General features: G+C 35.9%; 1 protein-coding gene across 2 annotated transcripts in view; it reads left to right on the forward strand.

Moving 5' to 3' along the window:
* Positions 1-25,147, forward strand: part of ZNF143 (zinc finger protein 143) — a 43,365-nt gene extending 18,218 nt beyond the window's left edge. For both annotated transcript variants that reach the window (XM_074918094.1, XM_074918093.1), the window contains 10 exons: positions 751-825; positions 5,170-5,289; positions 6,313-6,388; positions 8,285-8,410; positions 11,298-11,477; positions 12,617-12,844; positions 14,093-14,241; positions 15,617-15,778; positions 16,604-16,750; positions 19,926-25,147. In XM_074918094.1, the coding sequence (XP_074774195.1) occupies positions 751-825; positions 5,170-5,289; positions 6,313-6,388; positions 8,285-8,410; positions 11,298-11,477; positions 12,617-12,844; positions 14,093-14,241; positions 15,617-15,778; positions 16,604-16,750; positions 19,926-20,009 (1,347 nt within the window). In that variant the 3' untranslated portion in view covers positions 20,010-25,147. The remainder of the gene's footprint in view (positions 1-750; positions 826-5,169; positions 5,290-6,312; positions 6,389-8,284; positions 8,411-11,297; positions 11,478-12,616; positions 12,845-14,092; positions 14,242-15,616; positions 15,779-16,603; positions 16,751-19,925) is intronic.
* Positions 25,148-25,886: the final 739 nt, after the last annotated feature.

Consider the following 25,886-nt stretch of genomic DNA (forward strand, 5'->3'; position numbering starts at 1 on the left):
ATGAGGTACACTTGAAATTAGTTTATTCTGCAGTGATTAATAAGACACTGTTGTATGAGTGTCTTATGTGTGTATATGAGTGATGAATATGAGAGTTGTTAGTTGTTTGTTGTTTTTTTTTTAACTGGGCAATTATATCTTTATTTAAATAAAATTTGCAAATTAACATCTGATACTCTTTCAGATCTTTTTATAAATTCCTTGAAAAGCAGCAATACCTTTTTCTTCTTTAGGCTGTTTTTAAAAATAAGTCTATGGAACAATACATGAGTCTTTGCTTAGTTGTTGTAATTTTTACTATTTCAAATTGAGATGTAACACATTGTCTTAGGTATTTTGATCCAAATGAGTTCAAATAAATTCAGCTTATCAGGGAGTGAGAGATATATCCCTATTATAAAATAAGTGAACGTTTTCTTTTTTTATTTTTGCTGTTAGAACTCAGTATTGTTAAATTTATTAATCTATTTTAATACTTTTGTCAGTCTATTAATTTAACATTCTTGATTCTTGCTGTCTTTCCTACCTTGTTTTAAGACAACTTTGAGATGTTCACTTTACCTATTCTATAATGCAGGTGCTACAAGTGGTGATTTTCATGTAAGCTAATGTACTATAGGATAACCATGTTTCAAGAGGGAGCTAGAGAGCTGTGAAATGAGCCCTCAGGAACTGCCTGTAACCCTCTGTTTTTCAGATGAATAAAAATAACCTGTAAATGTTTTTTTCCATTTCAACTTCATTTTTCAGGTGTCTATTGATGGAAATGACAGTGTTAGTGGCACAGGAATGATAGGTGAAAATGAACAAGATAAAAAAATGCAGGTATGTAGCCCAATACAAAATAATTAAAAATATCTTTTTATTCAGTCTTTTCTGCCCAGGAGCATGCATGATAGGAAGTCCTGTGTAGTGATGAACTAGGGTCTGCTGCTACCCTTGAGGAATTTTAGATCTCAGACCTATACAGATAGGTCATATTTCTCACTTTGTGCAAGATCCTTTCACAGGATTTTAAAAAAATCATGCTTATTGTTTTCTGGGGGCTTTCTGTTAAAAGGTAATTAAAAATTATGTTGGATTTTTAAGATTTTTTTCAAGATGACCTGAGTATTTAATCAGTAAGCATGTAAGTATTTCAGAAGTTCTTTTCCAGAGGATGAACTGACTTTTTATAGTCCTTAAAGCAGAAGGAATGCTGATTCAGTTAATGAATGTTCTTCTCAAGAGAGACAATTCCAGACATATACCTGAAACGGTTCTCTCTTTGGTGACTTATTTTGATTCCACTTGCTGTTAGAGTCTCTGACTTCTATTGTGGGTTTTGCAAGTAATGGGTAGACAAGTGTTGCTCTTGATTAGTAGATAAGAGTGTTGTGAATGCTTAAAGAAACAGAAGAATACTTCCATTTCTTTTTCTGTATTTATGTTGATAGTATGTAGAAGTATAAAAACTTTTTCAGTATGAAAATATTAACTTAGAAGTTCAAAGGCCAGTGGAAAATACAGGTGCACATTATTACGTCTCCATAAAATTATGTAAGGAGAGTGGTATTTGTCATCATAACATATTTTGTCAAAGGAAAAGACAAAGCAAAACATATTGTGGCCTTCAAAGAATTGTGACCAACAACAAAAAAAATAAAGCCCCTATCCTCTCACATGTTCAGATAACAATCAGAAATGGTAGTCACTGCATTGAGAAAGGTGTGGTCAGAGAAACCCTGGGTTTCCCTTTTAATTTAAGAGGCAGTGAACAAGACAAGGAGGAAAAATATCTTTCAAGGTATAGTATAGTACCTATGAAAAGAAGAATTACAGGCTTGCCTCAAAATTCTCTATTCTTAATTTTTTTAAAAGCTAGGTTCCACAATATTTAAAGCTGCACACACCCCACTGCTGCCTATGTGGCATGGCTGTGAAAGGAGAGAATAGCTAATGTGTGCATTATTGATGGTACTGGAATATATTCCATAAATAAAATCAAGAAATGTAGAGGTTTTGCACACTTGTAGGTTGCAATAGGGATACAACTTCAACAAAACAAAAAATTCAGGGAAGAGTGAGTTAAGATCTTGGTTGGTTTTACCTAGAAGTAAGAGGCTATTAAGGAAAATTACCTGTGACCAGTATCCAGTTACATGCTGATTTCAGCCTCAGCTCAAAACAAATTAAAGTGAGTCTGAAGGTTGCTTTATCTTACACATATATGACAACATATATGGCATATGGAAATGTGCCAATCTTATGAAGCATTATATGTTCCAAACAAAAAAAAGATCTGATATTTCAGAAGGTTTAGTCTCAAATTCTAACCCCTATAAGGTGACTTCAGTTGGCCAAGTGAAGGGTCCCAAATCTGTCAATGATCTATGAAAATCTTAATCATGATTACATCTTGATGTAAGTAGATACAGATATGTAGTTGTAACTCATTCTGAAATAATGTATTACATTGTATTACATTATTGTATTAGTATATATTACGTAATGTATTACATAATGTATTACATACTGATAAAACAGTCTTATATTTAGGTATAGTGTTAAATAAGTGTATATTTATAAACTTTTTAAGTCCACGGGTAACACAAGAACAAAACAGATGTCATTCTGCTAAACAGTCATTCGAACTTGCATCTGGTTAGGTTTTTCACCAAAGAAAAAAGCATAAAACCCCTTTGTGATTTCTGCATGTGAAAACAAAAGACTATGTGTGACCAAACGGCTATCACACAGTATTTCTTTTCAAACCTGTCATACCCATCTGTTCATAATGAAAGCAGAATCATAGGACTGAAGTTTGTAGGTGAACAAAAACCTCAGGTACAATTTTGGTATTGTAACCTTTGTTGTTCTCCTTGGCTACCTGTCAGGATGCATTTGATTTCTTTTACAATTTCAGAGGGTTTTATTTTGTCTGTTTAAAAGTATTTTGAAGGACACGGTTCCTCTCAAGAAGCTTCACATTATTATAAAGGTGCTTTATTTGCTTTGTTCTTCTCATTTTGTGCCTAACATCTGAATTTTTAAGTTGTTTTAGAGTGCATTATCTTCTAAGAACAGTAATTTTAATACTATATCTGTCCTTGTGTAATGATAATACTAATTGAATTCTTAATAATCCTCAAGTCATACCAACTAATGCGTTGTGAGAAACACATAATTAATTCTGCAAATAGTTATTTGAACAAACAGATGCTCGTGATGTTCAACTGATTTTTTCCTAAGTGCTATTTTTGTTTTATTCTCCCCCCCTTTGTATTAATCTCAATATTGGTAAAATTATATCTATATAAAATAATATATAATTATTATATTATTTCCTTACAGATACTATAATACAGATACTATAAATAACACATTGATATAGAATTGTTTTAATTTTCTTTTAAACTTCGGCATACTTCAGCTTCAGAGTAGATCTTAGCAACAGTATACGTATTTTGACATGATGAAATAGCAAAGAAATACTAGCAGGTTTACCAAGAGAAAAAACAAATCAAAAAATGCTTAAGTGAAGGTGCTCAACCAAGCATTGTTTTCATGGTTCTTAATGTATTGGAAGTGATTTCTGTGATTAATGGTATCATAGGTTAAACAATATTGTTAGTGATGAGTTTCTTTATTCATGAGGTTGTTTTTCCCCATGGTTCCTGAGAAGCTTTTCTGAAGTGGTGGTGTTGTACATTACAGTTGATTCGAAGTTTCTTATCAGTTTTGCATCTTTAGTCTTCGGACAGTCTGAAGGGAACAGGTAACTTCATCCCCCCTAAAGAATCTGTAGGAAAGTTGTTTGCAGTCCAATTTCTGATCTATCTGAATGAGGAATTAGAAGTCTGAGGGCTACAGTCTCATTGGGATGAGGGAGATGTGGCAGAAGAGTTCAGATGACTGGAGTGCTGTAATGAATGGATACAGGCTTTTTAATGAGGCCAGACGAGGCGGGGGCGAGGTGCCCTTCGTGTGAGAAAACAGCAGGACTGCACAGGGCTCTGTTTTGGGATGGGTGATGAGCCAGTAAGTAGCCGAAGGGTCAACATTAGCTGGCAGACCAGTGTGGGTGACATTGTGGTGACTGTCTGCTACAGAGTGCCTGATCAGGAAGAAGTAGATGAGGTGCTATTCAGACAACTGGAAGAAGTCTCATGTTCATAGGCCCACATCCTTGTGGGGAATTCTAACCACCCTGGTGTCTGCTGGAAGAGCATCACAACAAGTCATATGAAATCCAGGAGGTTTCTGGAGTTCAGGGATGGCAGGCAATTGGAACCTAAAGCAGGTTACTGAGCAGCTGCTGAGGGGAGACACTTTGCTGGACCTTGTACTTACAAAGAGGAATTAGTTAAAAATGTGAATGCTGGATGCAGGTGCCTGCCCACCTCATGCATTCTGTGAAATGTTCTTTTGACAATTCAGAATGGAATTGAATCTGTAATAAAAGATGTGTAGTTTAAAAGAAGGATATAGACCTTTTAAAACAGTCTTAATTACTTTGCATACAGTTGTATCAGAATTTTTACAGTTGGGCTTCTTCCTCTTTCTTCAGTCATAATGTATGATTCAGTATGACTGTTTCTTACATACTAGTGTATGAAGAAGCCTTTAAAAGGAGTTTAAGTTGCATTGCAAAGCTATTCTGTATATTTTCCTATTCTGTCATCCCAGAGGGTAGAACCTAGCTCAAATTGCTTCAGTTAGTTTGATCAAAACACATGCATCACTGACAAAGTACAAAATGCTTTCCTTAATTTTCAAAAAGTTCTCATTATAAGTGGATTTAATTATTGTTTGGCCTTTGAACTTATCTTTGAAGGTGGTCTGATTTATGGTTTATCTCCCTTGGGATCCAGTGCCTTAGATGTAATCTATGCCTCTTCTGTCTACTAATTTGGTCATTTTACCACTGGCTTTATATTTCATATTATTTTTCACTTTGTTGTTATTTGGCTAATTAATGCATGCATTTAAATTTGCTAGCTACAAGTAAATATGTTTTACAGTTTCATTAGAACTGCTTTTTATTTATTTATTGAGGACTAAGAAATACATGGTATAGCAAAGAGAGACAAAAGAAACCTGTCAGAATCAGCTGTGACTTGATAGCAAAGTAAAGTGTGTGATCCGTTTTCTGATTCATGGTGGGGTTGTTTTTTTTTTCAAATTAAGATTGTCTTGCAAGGACATGGAACAAGAGTGACTGCAAAATCTCAGCAGAGTGGAGAGAAAGCCTTTCGCTGTGATTATGACGGCTGTGGAAAACTGTACACAACAGCCCACCATCTTAAGGTGATGAGATGTAAAATGAGCATTGTTACTTGGCAAGCATGATTTTTTTTTGACAGATTATGTGGTTAAAAGTGACAGAAATTAACAGAGAGTCAGTCGCAATTGTGCTGTTTTGTCAAACGTTTATTGGATTGATTTCACAGTAATTGGTTGTCCCAGGTGCTCAGCTGATTTTGCTTAGTATACTGTCTAGATGCAGGTGTGGGATCTCTCTTAGGCTCCTATATTGCCAGCATGTGAGAAATCTCTTGTGAGAGAATTTCTACCAGCAGTGTCACAGAAATTCTGAAATCCAGTGTTCACTTTATATGCTTTGTGTGTATGCATGATCATTCAAAAACTCAAATTTTTGAAAGCTTTTACTATCATAATACAAAGTTTAACTCTTCAATCCAGCATTCAAAGTGAAAAGCTGGAACATCTTTTCTTTACAGGTGGCAACTTCTCAATTCTCTTCCTTTTTTGAATTAAGTAAAGGAATTACTGAAACAGTAAGGGTGTAGAGCTATTCACATTCCAGCTCAGGCTGAGATAATCACTTGCTGATGAGGTAAAGTCCTTGCAGTGCTGCCTTGTCTCTGTCAAAACACTCTGGAGGCAGTGAGTAATTGACTCTGTGGATTATGTGTTAAAATGGTGTCCTTGCTGTAGAGGTTTTCTGCTGTATAAAAGGATCATTAGAAGCACTCAGTGGAGTCAAAAATCAGATAGAGAGTGGGCTCTGAGGCATGTTTGCACCCTGTCTTTAATGTAGTTGCACTATGGCAACGCTGTGTGTATTTACAGAAATGGTTTGTGCAAAACACTGAAAGGCTCAGGTTAGACCTTGGAAAGAGATACATTTAGTTTTAGGGAAAACATTGTTCCCATTTTCATTACTTTTTTAATCACTGACTTAAAAATAAGACACTTGAATGTGAATCTTTGTAAGAAAATTTAAATACATTGTGTTTGAGAATAACTTTCTGTGTTGAAGTAATCAGATACAACTTTTCAGTAAGTCTGTATTGGATGTCTTGACAGGTACATGAAAGGTCACACACAGGAGACAGACCATATCAGTGTGAACATCCTGGATGTGGCAAAGCTTTTGCAACAGGTAATCTTTTGTAGACTAGCTCCTGCAACTTGTTAGTGTTTGTGTAAAATAAGTTTTGAATACTGCGGTTTTTTAAACTGTTGAATAAAGAACTTGGTTAGGAGAGCTGGAAAAAAAAAAGTCACCATTTCCGCTAGCATAGCATGTAGAAAGGACAGAGGATTTAACTCTTAAGTTATGGAAGGAGGAATGAGGTGAAATAGTTGATGCTTTGCCTTACTCTTCACCTGTCATGCTACAGTCAGATTTTATGTTGAAAAAATATGCTTAAGAAACTAAATGTATATGTTAAATGAGGTGATAATAAGCTGAAGTTTTTGGCTAAATACCTGATCTTCTGTTGAAAATTTGAAAAGAACTTTGATGGAAGATGCTGTTTTAAATGTTCTTCATTGAATTTATATCAAAGAATGATACTTATCATGAAGTGAACTTTACATTTCATAGACTACTCTGTTCATATATGGTGCTCTCCCTGAGATTTAACTTGATGGTGCAAAACACAATTCTGAAGAATGAAATGTGGAAGAAATTTAAAGAGCAAAACTTCTTTCAAATTCATTCTTTTATTTTGAATGTAAATTAGCATGATGCTTAGAAAAGTTAGTCTATTTTTAAAAAAAAAGCTAAGTTTTTTAAAAATAATTGATCTAATACGTTTAATACTGTTTCTCTGAATAGAAACAAGCAAAAAAAATGCTGCCGAGGAAGCTCAAAAGAGAAACAACACTTAAAGGGTTGCACCTAAGTTTAATTCCGTAGTGTTTGTAAAGGGATTTCAAAACTGGATAATGAAATATTCTCTTTCATTGCAACAGACTGATGTATGGCTATAAACAGCTGTTTATCTATCAATACCGTATTTGTGGTCAGAGCCATTGTACCACTGTAGTTCAGCAATCCTTGCCTCTGATAAAGTTCATTTTAAGTACCGAATGCTCTCAGCTTAAATATTAAGAACTCTCCTGGTTTGGATCATGAAATTGAGTTTGTTTTAGATGCTAAACATTAATTAATTCTTACTTGGTAGACATTCTTCATATTTAAAAAAAAAAACGTCAAAAATAGGCATTTCAGCTCTTTTAGGGATGTAGTGAGAACACACTGTGAAACTAAAGCAGGTGCCATCTTCTTACAGACTGTTACTTTATTTTGCAGATATATACATCCCCTGTGGAGACCAGTAAAACTCAAGCTCATTTTCTAAAATAGCTGTTTCAGGGTTTTCTAGCCACCATCTTTTCAAGGAAGTGCAGAAAGGAAAATTTTTGGAAAATGCTTTTTGCAAAATAATTTACAGAGGGCTTGATCCAAAGATCACTTTAGACTGGTCGAGTTTTTGATGAGTTCTTAAAAGTAATCTTAAAGGGAATGAGTGTTCATGACTGCTGTCAGGTGGCACCTATATATGTGGTAGTGTTAATAATTTTGTTTAAAATAATTTGAACAATTTACAGCCCAGATAGCGGTAGAGCTTTTATTGCTGACTTCATTAATGATACTGATTTTTATATGAGCAAATAATTAAATGTCATTTTGATGACAGTAGTGGTAGGAGATAAAAAACAGATGGAATACAAAGCATACACATTCTTCAGAAGACAAAATAAGTATTTGTCCATGTTATAATCACTACAGTTTATGCTTTTGAAGGGAAGGGGAAGCATTATGGAAGTGAATTTCCTTCATAAATTAAGGATGAAAGAATTTCTAATCTGTGTCTAGAGTTCCACTGCTCTGTATGGTAGAAAGAAGAGCTTGTGAAGAGTGAAAGAGTAAATTTTACTCATCAGGGAGCTTCCTGATTGAAATGGCAAACACAGCTTTTGATGGCGATGGTTTATGAGTATCCTAATGTTGTGTTAATACTATTATAACATCCTGTTTGATCTTCAGGGTATGGTTTAAAAAGTCATGTCCGAACACACACTGGTGAAAAGCCTTATCGGTGCACAGAAGAAAATTGCACCAAATCATTCAAGACTTCAGGAGACCTGCAGAAACATATCCGAACCCACACAGGTACTGTTATCCACCATTACTTTTTTGTTAATTCGCTTAGGTGGATTTTTTTCCCTTTGATCATTCTGTGACTTTATACTTATGAAATCAGCCTGTGTATATTACCTTTCCAAAGCCCAGTGAGCTCAGCAGCATTTACTGTAAATCTAACATGCTTTTCTTGGGAAAAGTGCTGAAGTGTTCATACTGTCACTGCAGTGTATCACACTGTCACTGAGTCACGTGGTACCTTTACAGTTTCATTGCAGCTGTAACAGAACAAGGAATTTTTCCTCAATAACATGGTTTGCCTCTTAGAAATGGCATTGGTGTTCTTAAGTTTGGGTGCTTTAAGATAACTCGCATGCCAGCTTCATGAAGGTTAGTAGTTTGGAGCTTGTTGTTATCCTGATCTCCTTTCTCTTCTTGCAGCAGAAAAATGAATAAAACTCATAGAAAACCAACTGTTACTAAAACTTTCAAATGCATAAGCCCCAAAATCTTACATTTTGTCTAAAAGAGATTCATCTGAAAGCCAAAACACAAATTCTAGACAGCATACACTACACTCTGCAAAACTCTTATGGGTGCACACACGTGTAAAGTTTGCACGATGCCTCCTTTGCTCCTGAAATGTAGGAAAAATAATCTATCATTTGCTAACCTATTCCATTAAGTATATTTACTTCCCTGCTATAACACCAGGTTTTTCCACTGCACTTTCTGAATCTTAGAGTAAAAAAGAACAAAAGAAATCGGTTTTTCTCAGGTTGAAAAGAACAGTGCAGGTGGGAAATAAAAGCACGCAATAAAAAATATAAAAAGTCAAGATTACATTAAGATCATTCTGCTTTCCTGGATTTCTGTATTGAAAGGCAGTCTGCTGGGATTAGTGCTATCCTGGTGTTAAATTGGTCATTAGGATGAAGACATAGGAGTCATCTGTTTTCAGCTCTGGAAGAGAACTGTTTGATGTTATGTAGTACATCAAGTACAGACTATGAACGGAAGTATTTTTGTAGTATGTACAACAACTTGATTAGCTATAGACTGTTTTCTTTACTTCTTTGTGGCCATAAAAGTTGTATGGGAATTTAATTGTTTTAATCTAATTTAGCAGTTGAGACAACAGATTTGAGCCAGCCCTATGTGGCCATTTACCCACTGGAACAACATTAATAATAAAATCATAGTTCAGCGGTGTCTTTTTTTAGATTTATGAGTAGTTGCAGGAAGCCAAAGAATGAGAAGAAAATTTCACCAGGTCCTTTGTGCAGATGGATGGAGCAGTGTGTGCTCATACCCTGTACAAGCTGCAACAGTGCACCCGATGGAGGCAAGTCTGGGCTCTGCCCACTCTCTCCCATGGCTCTGAAACCTTTTCCTTCTTTTATCATGTAAAGCAGGGTTAGTGCTTTCTGCATTTCATGCCTGTTTTAGCCAAGAGTGATTTTTTCCCTCTCTTTCAGTGGCAGTCCAGCCTCACTTTCTGCTGCCATCAAATGCTTACCACGGGTTCCTCCATGACTTCCCTAGTCATACTACTCTGGTATCAGAAAAGCCGGTGTGGATGGTTCCATAGCTGCTGTGGGGTAGGGTTTGAAGGTGTCTGACTTGCTTTGCATTTCTAGTGCTAGAAATCTGAGTCATCTGGAAACAAGTCGTTTTTCTGACAAGTACATTAGAAACTTAAAGGCTCTCTTCACCAACCGGTCGGGTGACATTCTTGTGGACATTCTTTAGGAGCAGTCTGTTTTCGGTTCTAATGTGGGGTCTGTTGTTAGGCGGGGTTGACTCTGCAACCCTGCTACTTTCAGGCATGATTTGTGGTCCTGTGCTGAAGCAAGGATTAGGGGAGCCGTGGTAACACAACACTGAGGCGTGTACGCTTAATACACGCACACTGCCTTGGCAGGAAGCTGAAAAACCTTCCCCAAATGGCTGCGCTAAGGAGTGAATTATAGTTTCTTCTGCCAAGGAGCTAACTCCTTTGGAGTTTTGTGGTATTAATGTCTCTATCAGGACTTTGTTTTTTATTTCTGTCTCCAAGTATTTAATGTATCTGCAGTGGTAAATCTGTCCTCTTTTACTCTCAGATTCTTCTCTTTGGTAAGCAGTACAGTGGGTGGAATGTACTTAGCTGTAGGAAGTGTGAAATTACAGCAGGATAGCACATCAGGTGGCTCGCACTTCTCCAGTTAACCCCCTTCACTCTTCCCCTCTGTGTGCTTTGATAGATCTGAAGGGTCAGGGGTATTAGACAGGGGCTGACCTTATCTAGTGTTCATGGTGAAATGCTTTGGTGCAGTGATGGAAGTTATTGTGCTTAAATTATATTGCAGAGATAGACTTATTTTTAAAAGAATCTGTACTTGTGATTGCTTTCGTTTTAGGGTTTGAAACAAGTTTCAGGGCTGTCTCTTTAGAAAGTTGGTGGTTCTCATGCAAAGTTGGGTGCTTTTTATAATGAGTTTTACTAATCCATTTGTATCTTGGTTATATGCTAAATCATGAAGGTATTTTTTCATTTTATGAATTTCAGTTGACAAATGTACAAATGGTATGACATTCTTTGGATAACATATGTATTATGATTGGAGGGATACTAAATACATGTTAGAATATGGACAGTGTGGAAGCTAATCCAAGCAACTGAGTCTGTTTTATACATCATAAAGTACTAATCTAAATGCTTTATAATTTAGCTTACAGATTGTATGACTTTCCTGAATTTTGCCAGTTTTGGCTAAACAGTAGAATACTCCATAGTGACATGTTCATGGTATTTCTGACTGAGGGTCTCAAAGAGAGAGAAGTAGGTAGCTTTAGATTCCTACATTCAGTCTTGTAACTTTAGGATTTTTGTTCTTTTATAACTTTTGCGTGTGTACCTTTTCTTTTTTTTCAGGTGAAAGGCCCTTTAAGTGTCCATTTGAAGGATGTGGCAGGTCATTCACAACATCTAATATTCGAAAGGTTCACATCAGGACACATACAGGCGAAAGGCCTTATTACTGTACAGAGCCAGGATGTGGGAGAGCTTTTGCCAGTGCAACTAATTATAAGAATCATGTGAGGATACACACAGGTATATGAGCAATATTTTGTATTTTGAAGTGTAATCTGCTTGGGAGAGGCTGTGTCATTCCCCTTGAGAACACTGTTTTGGTGCATTGTAATTGCATAGTCATGTTTACATGACCTGGCTTGGTACTTTTGTTTGGGCCCTGTCTCCTGTCAGCTGAGGATAGTTAAGCAGTTAGGTTTCCTGCATTGCTGTCAAGGCAGAATAATTTTGGTTTGGATACAGTGTTCTATAAAACAAATGCAAAACCTTGTCTTCAGTGGACATTGTGCTCAATCCTTAATATGGTTCTGGGGCTTGCCTCTATTGTGAGCTGTTTCTTAAATAACAGTAAAGCGCAAGTGTGAGCTTGACTTGGCTCACCACTGTGAGCCATCCGTCCATGCCAGCTGTATTTTCCTTGCTGCTGGAGTGGTTGTCAAAACCTTTTTATAGACAGAGGTGAAAATACTTATCCAGCTTGATTGGCAGGGTTAGTGAGCAGAAATAATCAGCACAAATTCAGAAGTTCTAAAATGTAAAAGCCAGCAATAGCCCTATCATCTTGGTAGCCTTATATTTTTACAGAAGAACAGACAAGTTTCATAGAGGTACGTTTTGTATCTCAAATTACCTTTTTAGTTTATAATGTAATCTAGACATTAGTTTCATTGATTTTTAAGTGAAAAGTGGTGTTACATCAAACCATAATTGTTTAAACATATGCTTCCTATAGATTTCTTCAGAGCTTACAGACTCAAAAGTGAAACTGTACTAGTGTATTGACATACCTTATCAGTGAGGAAAGGTATGGGGCTTCCAGTAATAAAAGAACAAAATTCTCAATCAATATCAAACTGACATCACAGCTTTCAGCATGTATCCTGTCCTCATCAGAAGGATGTTTTAGATGGAATGATAGGGAGAATAAAGGGCCCAACTTCACTGGCAGTAGTGTGGGGTTTTCTTTAAAAAAAAAACCTAAAAAAACAAACAATAGTGAGAGGCTGCATCGATAAACTTTGTGAGCTTGAGCTTCACTGCTGCATTTGAAATTGAAGTATGGTTGGTAGTGAAGATGTGTCACTAAATATCATTTGTCGACAGTTTTTTCTGTGTGTCCTGGATAAAGTTATCTTTATCCCTGTTGTCTTTCAATACAGGGGAGAAGCCCTACGTCTGTACAGTTCCTGGGTGTGATAAACGTTTTACAGAGTATTCCAGTTTATACAAACATCATGTTGTACATACTCATTCCAAACCGTATAACTGTAATCACTGTGGGAAAACATACAAGCAGATTTCTACACTTGCTATGCACAAGCGGACAGCACACAATGACACAGAGCCCATTGAAGAAGAACAAGAGGCTTTTTTTGAGCCACCTCCAGGTTAGAGTTTCAGTCTTTGAATCTCTTGTAAAAAAAATGGGCTGGGTAATATTTTGCTCGGTTTTTTATAGCTAAGGAAATGAAAGCATAGATAAAAATCTGAAGTACTTAATGAAGTTATTTAACGTCTTTGTAGGGCTTTCTAGTGTGGTAGGCAACTTGTAAACAGAAACTGGGAGAGTAATTGACCAGATCATAAACTCATTTATAGCAGTCCTGGGTATAAGAGAAATTTGAGTTGCAGTCCCAGCAAACCTCCTATAAACATGAATATGGGAAGGGACCTGTGTGAGTCTAAAACGTTTGTGTTTGCAACCTACTGGATTTTTCTTGTGGATTTTTTTAAGAGTATGTATAACACCATGGTTGGTGTTAGATGGTCTTTTATGCAGGAGGAAAGGCATTTCCTTGAGAAAAGGAAAAAAAAATCTGTCTTTGCAGCACCCTGATTTTCAGCACAGCTGTTTCATTGTGGTTAATAGCAGTTTTTGTAAAGTGTCCTAGAGGCAAAGAAGAAAATAAGCTCATGTGCTACAGTACTCCTTAGAATATATTTTTCATGGTATCATGAATATTGAATCCTATGCCTGTAAAAGACTGAAGGAAGTACTGTGGTATGACAAATACCACTTGTCAAATTGTGAGTTTTAGATGTGATTGAAAATGGGAAGCTTTTTTTGGTGAGAAAATTTGTTTTATTACATGTATGTGGGAAACTGCACTGAATGCATCTCAAGATTTGCTGTAGTCTAATCCGTTTTTTTAAGGGAATGATAAGATAAATTTGCTAAGGTTAAACATTTATTAAGATAGTGAACTTAAATCTTCACACAAAGGCATCACTGTGTTCTTCTATATGTTTGTTAATTAATAACTTCTAAGAAGCTGCCAGTTGTGCTTGCATGGAACCTCTCGTATGGAGAGGTCAGCATTTAATGAATGATTTGGAAATGTTTGTCACCATTTTAATATTTGCATATAAACTATATGTATAATTTCTTTATGTGTAGTGTTTAAGTGTGTTAAAACTCATTGCTAAAAGATTATACCCTGTGTTCCCAAAACAACAGACTTTCTGACTTGCTTTTGGTATCTTTCTTTCTTTGATTTTCTCATCTTTCCATTAAAATTTTTCTTTGGAGTGTTTAAAACCTTCAAACCAGGCTGGCACTTAATCCTTGTCATTTGCTTTCTAAATTAGCATTTAGAGTATGTAAACTACCCTCTTGGCTTCTTTCTATCAAATAGGTCAAGGTGAAGATGTTCTCAAAGGATCCCAGATAACATACGTGACGGGTGTAGAGGGAGAAGATGTAATTTCTGCACAGGTTGCTACAGTTACTCAGTCAGGGTTAGGTCAACAAGTAGCACTAATATCCCAGGATGGAACACAACATGTAAGTGACCATGGTGTTAAAGAGCTGACAAATATGTTGACAATTGCAGCAGATATTACCTATGCTTTCTAAAATCAGTTAGGATTCTTGATAAATACGTATATGGGTTTCTTAAGAAAAGAAGCTTCTTTAGAGCTGGGTCAGGATATGTTTAGAGTTGGGTCTCCATAAACAAGAGGATAATGAATGCTTTGGTTCTACCTCCACTTAAAATTTCCTATGGATATATATTTTTAAGGATTACATATGAAATTTCTTTGGGAGGGGATTTCAACAGAACTCTCTTGTTTAGCTATGGCAATATATCAGAAGGCATACGAGGAAAAGTTTATATCTCAGCTGGAAAGGTAGCTGAAATGCCAGTAGCGTATGAAAAATATCTTCTAAATTAAAACTGGAAATTAAATATTAAAGGGGACTGTTATACTGTCAGCCCTGAACATTCCAGCAATACTAAGTAACTGGCATTTTTAATTTCTAAAATGAGGGTGCGTAGAAGCCTTGACATGGAATTCTCGCATTTATTTAAATTATCCTTCAGCTTGACTTTAGTTCTGGGATGTTTTATTACCTTGTAAATCAGACATTAAATCACATATCTGATGCCCTGATGCATTTATACTGGAGAGATCAGTAAATTATATCATTAATTTTTTATGAATTGTTTATTCGAGGTTTAAATTCTAAGCCCTTATAGGTCTCTTTAGTAATTCCATTAAGATAAAAGTATATCAGGTGGTACTGCCTTGAGTCACATTGTCCATTATGTAAGACACATGCGTAGATAACCTATCATGCAGTTATTTGGGATATGATCTGACTAACATGGAGTTGTAGACTCTGGGGGCAAGTATGCATCCTTTATCTTAGTACTGAGAGCCATCATTTTATTTCTGTGAACAGGTAAGTGTGAAAGGTCATGGATATTAGATCCCAATCAGTAAGATGAATGCGATAAGGGCTCTTTGTCTAAGATGGGGACTTGGCCAAAGAGTGACGGTGGTTCTGAAGGAATGTGTGAGCATGCTGGTTAGGAAGTAGAATAATGGCTACTAGATCTTCTGGCCAGTATGTTGTTACTTGTTAACATGACTTTAAATATCTTTTCCTGCTAATTATGAACAAGTTGCCTTTTTGTTCTGAATTGCTAAATGCTTTGTTTCAAATGAAGAAATTGATCTAGCAGGAGCATTCCTGCTGAATCAACTAGTAGGAATTTCTTTGATAAATACTGTTATACTTCAAATGCACATCATCATTTTTTTCAAACCTTACTTAAAAATATATGTTATGTTGCCAAAAGTTAAGACTCAGGTCTGACTTCAGCCACAATCAAACCTTCTTTTTTCACTTCAGGAATTATTTTGTGTTTCAGGTCAACATATCCCAGGCAGATATGCAGGCCATTGGCAATACCATCACTATGGTAACACAAGATGGCACCACCATCACAGTCCCTGCCCATGATGCTGTCATCTCTTCTGCAGGAACACATTCTGTAGCGATGGTTACTGCAGAAGGCACTGAAGGACAGCAGGTAAGATATCCTGTGTACATGTGTAATCTTCCTTTATAAGATGATATAAAATAGGCAACTAAGCCATCACAGTTCTGTTATTCACATAGAATTATCTAAGTAAAGCGATTTTCAAGGTTTGGCCATAGCATTCTCCTCATAAGAGTGTGATGTATTCTACTCCTTTGCATCAACATATGGCAGAATGTTTTACGAACAATAATTGGGCACCAAGAAAAAATTCTGAGGTACCAGTCCAGTATTTCATTTAGGTGTATGTAAAATAAGACATAGAAATGGTGTGTGTTTTCCCCAAAGCCACATAGTAAATGAGTGGCAGAGCTAAGACTAGAATCCAGTATGAACGGTAACTTTATCACTTAATGTTATGGGATTGTAATTTATTGCAGAGAGGAAATACTTGTTTAACTATATATTTATAGTTTTGGTTTTAATATACACATACAGTAGCTTTTTTAGTAGAAATATAGTGATAAAATTCTTAATCTTTAAGTTAAAATGCATTCCACTGTTCTAAAAATGCACCACATGGAAATGAAGATACTTACTAATCGTTGTGCTCTGTATGGGTAACTAATCACAGGCTTAAAGGCACATTTATTGAACTTCTGTGCAGTTCTGAAGATATTTATACTTTGAGAGGTAACAGATAACTTTGAGAACACAATGATGGCAACCCTTCTTAAAAAATTTTGCTTTTGCACGATACAGTCATGCTTAGGAATCATTACAGCTTCAAATTTAACTCTAACTTTGAAGATAACCATTGTATGAGATCAGTAACAGAGCTGTCATCCTGTTGATTCTCTTCCTCTGGTTTTGAAGGTTGCTATAGTGGCTCAAGACTTAGCAGCATTTCATAGTGCCTCATCAGAAATGGGACATCAGCAACATGGGCACCATTTAGTGACTACAGAAACTAGACCTGTTACATTGTTGGCTACATCCAATGGAACACAAATTGCAGTACAGGTGAGATGCTGATAAATGATTTTTGGAGTGTTTCTTCCAGAGCCAGAAGCTCGTAGTCATGTAGCAACATGATTTGAAGGTTGGCTCCCCTGAAAAAATAATCGTATTAGTCCATAATCATATGATCTCAGATTTTAAATAATATATAGGATTAGGAAGAGGACTAAAAAGCACCTGATTTTCCAAATCTACTTGTAGAACTTCCAAAAAAGGGGGAGGTTAGGGGAGGGCCAACCTTCAGGTCAACTGAGTTGTTCATGGAGTCACAGGTTTTCAGTGGAAAAGCACTTTCATTCATCCTTCAGCATTACATATAGAACTGATACATATAAAGCCAAACTCTCAGGGCTAAATTGCTCTGAACTTACACATATAAAAATTTCTGAATTTATGAACCTTGAAATCCTAATAGTGAAAAAATGTAAAGAGTTACATAAAAAGATTAATCAGAAATCTCTGGAAATACTAACTTTCTGTTTGTGTGTCAAACCAGCACAGTGCAAGTAGCAGTCTCTCTAAATAGTTCCTCACATTTCCAAACGCTGTAATGAAAGAGTAATTTCCAGGTATGAAAGAGTTTAGTTTAAATTGGGCTAATTTAAAAGAAGGTGGAAACCCATCACAAATTAAGCTTTTATCTAGAAAGTAACCAAAACCTAGACAAGCATTTTCGTCAACAGTTTATTCAGAGAGAAGCTTGGCTTGACTGGATGGAATGTTGAACAAAACTTCTAGAAGAAATATACTACCTTACTCAAACATTAAATTAACTCTGTGGGTTTGTTTTGGTTTGGTTTTTTGTTACATATGATATGATGGTAGACTAATAGAAGCTTTTGGAAATTTTAAATCTGAAAGATTCCTTATTTTAAAAATCCATCTCTTTATTTGACCCTTGACTATAATGTCATTTAAATGACTGAAGGATCTCAGGGAAATTAACACTCCAGTGACAGAAGCCAATTTTAAACTCAGTATGACATAGAAGGAGTTGAATTAGTTTAAATTCGGGGTTGCATAGTAGTATCTGTCCTGCAAAGTGCCTAACACTTTTGGTCCACCTCATAGCCCTCTTCATTCCGTGCTTAACTATGTGGATAAATGCCCAGTGGGAATGTAATGAAGCTACTTTTGTATTCACATCTACTGTGGAATTGGGACTCAACACTTTTTGTGGGTTTGATCCTATTGTCTGGGTATCACCACAGACATACATTTTGTTCCAGAGAACATTGAAAATCACAGGACCCATACGTCCTGAAACAGTATACTTTTTTATATATATATATATATATATATATAAGGAGGAAGATAATTTTCATGGATGTCATACACCCTATGAATTTCAAAGGGAGCTGAGTATATGCAACTGTTGTGAGTATGGTTTGCATGATGGGTCTTAGCTCTGATTAATACCAATACAGAGAAACACCAGTGTGGCTATGCAGAGGAGATGCTCGAAAGCGTTTCTAAACAAACTGGTATTGAGCAGGGGAAGTTAATATGTGTTGTTGGAATGTTCTTGGAAATAGCTGCAAATAGAAAAAGAAATGTCAAAAATGCAGTCAAAAATTTCATTTCTAAGGGGTAAAATATACTTTGCATGTAACAGCAGTTTAAATCTGGTTCCTTCAAACTGTTCATATTTGCTGAAACTACTATGAGATCAAAACCTTTGAGCATTTGAGTCTCAGGATTAATGCTGCAGTCTTAAGTGTAGGTATGCATGGTACTCTCTTAAGAGATAAGATTGAAAGGAATTGTGTTAATATCTTCAAGCAGAAATGAGAGATTGTTATTTTCTCCTTTGTTAAATGGAAAATAGCAGGTCAGATGCTGATTGTCAGTCAAGAAACTCTTAATTCTGAATTCTTGTCTTTTGAGCTAAGTTGACAGTAATCAAAACTGCATGTAAGAGAAAGCATATCAGAAGCCAATTATCTGCATGAGAGGAAGGAAGAAAAAGTAACTTGCCCCCTCAGCATTGTGTTCTTTGAATTAAAGGAAAACATAGGCACACTGCACATGTCCCTCTCTTGTTACCAGCGTTGAAGCTTTTGGTGAAGTATCTTAATTAAACTTAAAATATACAATACAAACAGAAGAGAGAGAAATCAAAGTTAAATTATTGTTGATTATTCCTGAGTTCTTGATTGTTTCTCTTTTCTACTTTGATACTAGCAAATGAATCCATTTGGTTTCTAAATACTGTTAAAGCCGGTAGCCTGATAGATTGAAGTCCTAAGGAGGTGGTAACAGAGCTCTTCTGGATTTGAGTGGCTCCGGAATGTGATATCCAGTGACTGTAAAAACAAGTTACAAGTGATTTTTAGAACTGTCCGACTAGGTCTACCCATTTGTCAAATAATCTGATTTTACTTTTCACACTTTCATACATCTTTCTTCCGAGCCAATAGGTAATGGCCAGCTTTATGTTTTTGTTAGGTTGAGGTTATCTTCAGTGTCCCCATCACTGGATGTATGTTCATGGTGTATATGTTATAAAACTCCATGGAGTCTTTCCCAAAATTGTGACCAATTGTCTTTATTCAGAGTCGGTTGATGTTGCTTCTGACAGTGCCAGATACATTGATGGCTTTGTACTTGCAACTACAAGATAATTTCCTCTCTGAACTACTGTAGAATCGAACAGTGTCATCGTGACTGCTTTTTTATATAGTCAGGATTCTGCAATAAGTAGACACTTTTTATATACATTGTCATATGGTGTTCCAAAGAGCTGACTTTCTGCAAGAGAGTTAAGAAAAATGAAGATATCTGTTTGCTTTACCAGTGTTAAACTGTAATTCAACAGCCACCATGGCTTTTGAAAGCTTTATCTTAGCTTTGTTATGTCTGCCAAGTTGAAATATCATCTACTTTGTGTGTCATGAAATGTGTTTACCATGCAGTTCTTTGAAGAAAATGTATTCGGTAGATACATAGAAACTCAGTTTAATCTGCTATCAGAAGCTATCTTAATTGTCATGCTGATTAGATAGGTGCTAGTATATGTTACCCAGGAGAGGTGTGACATTACTGATCACACTTATTCGCACTAAAGTATTGATCTGTTTCCAGATCTTTGGTTTCATCTTTTTGTTTCTGTTTTTTACACATTTATATCCATATGTAACATTTTGGATTTATTTGTATTTAAATGCATTTGTTTCAGCTTGGAGAGCAGCAGTCTCTGGAAGAAGCCATTAGAATAGCCTCCAGAATACAACAGGGTGAAACACCAGGGATTGATGATTAACTTCTAAAACTGCTACCAGAACAATAGAGTGAAAGGTATTTTATTTTCAATCAACAAAGGTCCATGCCAGCAGCAACCCATAAAAACTTTGAAGTTCTCCGCTCACTGATACTGTGTACACATTTTATGCAAGAGCAAAGAACATTTTGTAAGTTTTGTGTACATAACCCTTGGAATGGACTGACATCATCTACTTCCAACAGTTGTATATTCAGGAATATGGAATTAGGATTATATAGTAAATTTCCTTGTTATCCTTTCATCAGATTTCAGACCGGTCTACAAGCAAGTGAAAAGTTAAATAGAAGCATTGGAATTCATTTTTAATGTCATGTACAAATAATGAAGTCATTACAGAAGATTTCAAATGTTAAAAATATCATTAAGTATAATCATTTCAGGAACCCTTACAAGTAATAAGGATGACATCCTTTTAAATTGCATTCCATAAATGGAAGAGTCTTGGATTTTGAGCCTACTGTAAATCTTCGAATTTTGATTTGCTTTTGAGTACTCTTTAGATTATCCACCCCATCTCATTCATTGTAAATACAGGCTGTTAATGCTGGAAGTGCTAACCATATTATCTTTAAGTTGGATTATGTACAAAGAAGAAACTTTGGTTGTTCAATATTAAAGGAAGTAAATCTAATGATTTTGTTTCTTTACATGTTTTACTTAAGATGTTACTCTCAAATTATTATGCAATAAAATATAGCAAGATTGTATTGTCTAGATAGGATGATATTGTTGTGTGACGTACTGTTTTACTTTTTAAGGAGACTGAAGTTCAAATTATTTATTTATGGCCTTGTATAATTTTTTCCAAAGTTTATTTATCATAAACTTAAATTTTTGACATTAATTTTGATCATAATCCACTATAGTGTATTAAGTAATTAGTGTTAATAGTTACTTTAAACATTCTAAAACACTACAAGAATGATTAAAATAGTAATAAGTCAACCAATTATGACTAAAAAATAAACTACTTGTTTTCAAGAGGAATATTTTCAAATCTGCATTTGCAGCGTAAGTACAAGTGCTAATAGTCTATTTTCAACAGTTCTGAGTGCCTGCTGCTACCATTCGGTACCTAGGATATGCTGATAATCAGTGCTTTTGAAAATCAGGACACAGGCTACTAGAAAAAAGGGATTAATTAATGTTGACGTAAGTACAATGCTCCTCTTCACCTATTATTTGGTAAAGGAAGAAAATCCGTTGTAGATATGTCTAACACAGTAAAATGCAACTTTTTTTTTTTATATGAAAAAGTGTCTTTATTCTTGTCTTGTTAGTAAGCTTATTAAGCAAGTCAAAGCACTTCTGAACCTGAAGCTTCACCTATTACCTTCTCAAGGGAAGGATTAAACATCTTCTGGATAAAGTGTTAATCAAGTAATCATTTTATAAGTTTGTGAGGTACACGTTTTCCTTAAAAAAATAAAGTTCCTAACTATGTACCATGAGGTATTTGACCTCAGAAAGGCCAAGTTTGAATAGAAAGAAGCTAATTTATTGTGAATTACTGTATCAGTGTGGGTTGCAGCCTTTTATATTTTTCATACAGATGGCCAACTGAAAAGTCCAGTGAAAGAATACAGTATTGTGGGATAGGTGTGGACAAAGCAAAGACTGTTCTCTGGATGCATTACAGAGTAAACCTTGGAAACACAGATTGTAACTTTTGTATAGGATTGAGGCTGCTTGCTCACTTAGGTGCCAGTTTTCCTGAAGTGTTGTAATTCTTGGTATCCGATGGAGATAAATGTACTATGCAAGGAGGATTAATTGCCTGTCAACTAGATCAGTTTCTTAATACTTATCACCTTTTAGAAATTAAAGATGTATCATTTGACATGAACGTTTAAGGGCTTTTTTCTTAAATTTCATTGCTAATAGTTTCTGGAAACGGTGTCTGGAACGGTGGTTTTGACTTAGCAAAGAAATAACTTCAGTTCTAACTTCTCGTTTCCCAGGACATTTTCTGTCCACTGTACAAATTTGAGTATTCTTTCCTCTTTCATATTAGTAGGTTTGCTGCAAGGCATTCAGAACTAGCTCAGTCAGGAAAAGCGGCAGTATTTTTTAAATTATTTTCTTACTGGTATTTTACCAGTTATGCTTGCAAAACTCCAAAGTCAGAGGTTGTGCTTCCACGTTGTGCTATGATAGCTACCCCTATAAAGGAAAACATACTTGCTGAATAAATAAGCCAGACTGACTTAGAGTGCTTAGTGTTTGAGGACAAGCTGAGGTGATTACATGCGGCTTAGCTGTGAGGGATGTATTCGTACTAGACTTGCTTTCAGTGGAGAGACCTGTGTGATTTTTTCTGTCCTCCTTCCACTCGGACCAGAGTGGAAGAAGCTGTAAACTGATGCTGTGTGTTGATGTCGGCAGGACCTGTAGTGGAGATTAGACATGAAAAAATCAGGTTAGATAGAATATTGGTGAAGAGTATTTCAGGAGGAAGAAACAGAATATGACAGAAAGGATTGGGTGTTTGGCAGTAGAAATCTCTATCCTTTCCCCGTAGATTTTACTCCTCTTTTTGAAAGTTCTGTCTCAAAGGGAATGCTTTGGCACATTAGAAGAAAGTAATTTGTAAAAGAGAAATCCTATAAAGTAAAGCAATTCAGTATATCACTTCCTCTTATAAATTGACTCACACATTTTCAGCATTCCCAGTCATTTTTTCTTTCAGGTTAGAATTCCAGGCCTACACCAGCTTCCTTAAAGGAATAAAACCAAAAGCTCTCTAGACTTTGAAGTCAACTTTTCCCTTTTAAACGTTTCTACAGGTTTTCACCACTGTGTGCTTTGCTTTTCTTTACTGTAGTTCAGCGCCTCTCCTGATAGTGAAAAGAGAGAGGCAATTATTTTCGGTGCTCCAGGCTGATGACCTATTGCGACAGACACACTATGCATAACAATAGGACAGTTTTTAACCTAAAGAGCTAATGCCAAAGTACACATGAATTGGCTGACTCTGGAAGAGTGTTTTTATAAGAGTAAATCCTGAAACCTGACAACAAAATTGTAAACAGCCATAATCCCTGACAGTATAATTAATCTCAGCAACCCATCAACTGACGGATACCAGATTTTCAGGCAGTATGGGAGAAAAGGCATGTAGTGTCTGCTTCCCACACAAGAGAAGGACAGAGCTGATAGTCCAAATAAACAAGATGTCTGAGCTTGGAAGGCAGTTCTTCCTAAACTTTACCCTAGCTCCTAACTCTCAAATATTGCCGGGAGTAATTCTTTTAACTGGATGCTTTGTTTTCTCTGATGATTATGCTGTACTAAAACATGGAAAAATCACTCTGCATGCTGTCTACTTCTCAGAGTGCAGTCAGGGAGCCTTCCCCAGGGACAGGATGCTACTTAATCCGTATTTAGCCACCAGGAAAAGATGGTATGGAGTTAGGATATGATCAAGAGTGTTTCTGAATCTGGCAACTTCAGCACTACAGCAGTTGAGGTTAGTCAGATTGCACACCTTAGGTTGACCATAGCTTCTGCTTACTAAGATGTAGAAATGCCCTATAACAAACCTATTCCAGTCACACTTAGTTTGTCATTGAATGGAAACAATAAATGTTCTGGAAAATTTTCTGTGTAATTTTCAAATATAGCACAGATGGAATTTTATTAATAGTTGGGTGGGAAGCAAACTGATTTTCTTAAGCAGTAAGGTATTCAAGAGACTGGAAATGAAGGGTAACTTGTGTCCTGTTCAGCTATTACTTCACAGTTGTTTGGAACTTTAAAAATATGTTCATTCGGCCTGCATCATTTTTGTTATGAAAAAGATAAAAATTAACATATGCCTTGTCTTTGCAGATACATAAATTCAAACTTCAGCTGGTTGTTGATAGTAAGGGTACTCTTTCTTTTTTTGCAAAGCAGTATATATTTGAACTCCAGACCCCCAAAAGTGTTTTTTGCTCTGTTGATAAAATCTTCCAAAGCTTGGACCCCTCTGAAAAGAGACCAGAAAATCAAGAGCCACTTTTAGTTCTTTTGTCATAAACTATAAATAAGGCATAGAAACAAGCATTTTTTCTTGTTATGCGTGTTTTAAAATGTAGCTTAGGTGTTGCCAGCAGTTTGACATTACTTTGATGCTAATTTTCGTTCTGCTAGTAAAGTTCGCTTGGCCAAAGGAAAATCTAACAGTCTAATTAGACCATCACCATTAGCAGTAAGTGGCTGACACCTAACCTTATCAGGAATGTGATACCAAACTTTTTCAACTGAGGGTTATATTCAAAGCAGACTTTAATTATCCCAATAAACATACGAACTTGTATCAACAAGCAAGCATTTTGTCCTACACAGCCTGTGTTTCTCTGATGGGAATGTGACCCCCTTAAATGCCATCCATCTCAGGTTCTGAAGCAGTAAGAGATTTTATAGGGATTATTTTTGTTCTGTTTAGATTATTTGAATCATTTTACCCAAAGGAATGGCCAAACATTTAAACTTTCAGGGCACAAGTGATTGTGTGGAATTTTTTCTGTAACAAAAAAAGCACATCTTATGTTACTGTCAAAACCTCAGCATTTTAACCTTTCCTTTGTTTAAATCCCTCACCAGCGTTGAGGTTGACTGGCTGCTGTATTTTACTTATTTTTCTGAGGAGTTTTAGACTCTACCATGTTACTGCTTGATTCTGTAGTATTTGGCTGAGAGGCTTCTGAGCAGGTATCGTAGTGAGGCAGGTCTGCTTGCATAACAAACTACCACATGGCTGTAGAAAGCTCCTGGAGAAATTACAGTGTTCCAAAGCTGCATCTCCAGTGAGCTTTTTGCTTTGGTGTAGAACTAATTCAAATTTGAATATAGGTTGTAATGACTGAAAAATCAGAAAGTACAAGAATGGTTTGTGGGACAGATAGGATTAGCTGCTTTTTGTTTTTCAACAGATATATTCAAGAGAGTAAGAGACAGATTTTGAATGTATGTAGGTTCCTGAGGATGGTATTAGTGGGAAGAAGGTGGCTGAGCTTCTTGAAACTCTTACTACACTTTTATCTTTTTTACCTGCATCTTTAAAAAATGTTTGCAAAATGTCTTACCTTAAATGTGATATGCATAAGAGATTATTAAAATGAATAGTAGTAAATTTGAAAAAAGGCTGAGTACCTCTTTTATGGTTTTGCTTGCTCCGTGAAGGACAAAAATGAAAAATGTTAGTGATACTGGTAAATTTGTAGTGACTGAGTAGTTTCTGTGTGTTAGACATTTTGAGGTTTTCAATTGCAGATACAAAATCTTGACTTTTATTCTGATCATTTTAACTTCACTTCAGCACACGAATGGGGCATTCTAATTGTACCTGTTTTCAGTCATGGCAATTGTTCTGTCTCTTCAACTTTTAGGATGTTTTGCAGGAAATTTCTGATCTGAATACAACTGTCAGGAACAGATTTTTTTGCCATTTTCTTCGTAAGCAGAGATTTCAACTGTTAAGATGCAGACATATAGGCAAAGATAGAGTCACTGAAAACTGTTAAGAGTACGAGCTCTCATAGTCATAGTCACAGATGAATACTGAATTGAATGTGACTGCCTGCCAAAACCTGTGCTTTTTTAATGTACCTTGCATATTATGACTTATTTCTGAGTTATTTTCAGATCTTCCCTTATATTCACAGATTTTGGGCCCAGAATTCTGTCTTTACCATGGGAGGCATCCTAGGTGCTGTCAGATTCCCCATTCTGTTTTCCACCTTGTTCTCTGGCTGTTAATATTTACACTTCCTGGGTAAATACATCCTTGAGAAATGCTCTGTCTGCATGTAGACTATAGGCTAAAAAGAGTAAAACGACTGGAGGCATCAACTACAGACTTTGGACACAAAG

The sequence above is a fragment of the Athene noctua genome, chromosome 14 (genome assembly GCF_965140245.1).
Source record: "Athene noctua chromosome 14, bAthNoc1.hap1.1, whole genome shotgun sequence".
Lineage (NCBI taxonomy): Eukaryota > Metazoa > Chordata > Aves > Strigiformes > Strigidae > Athene > Athene noctua.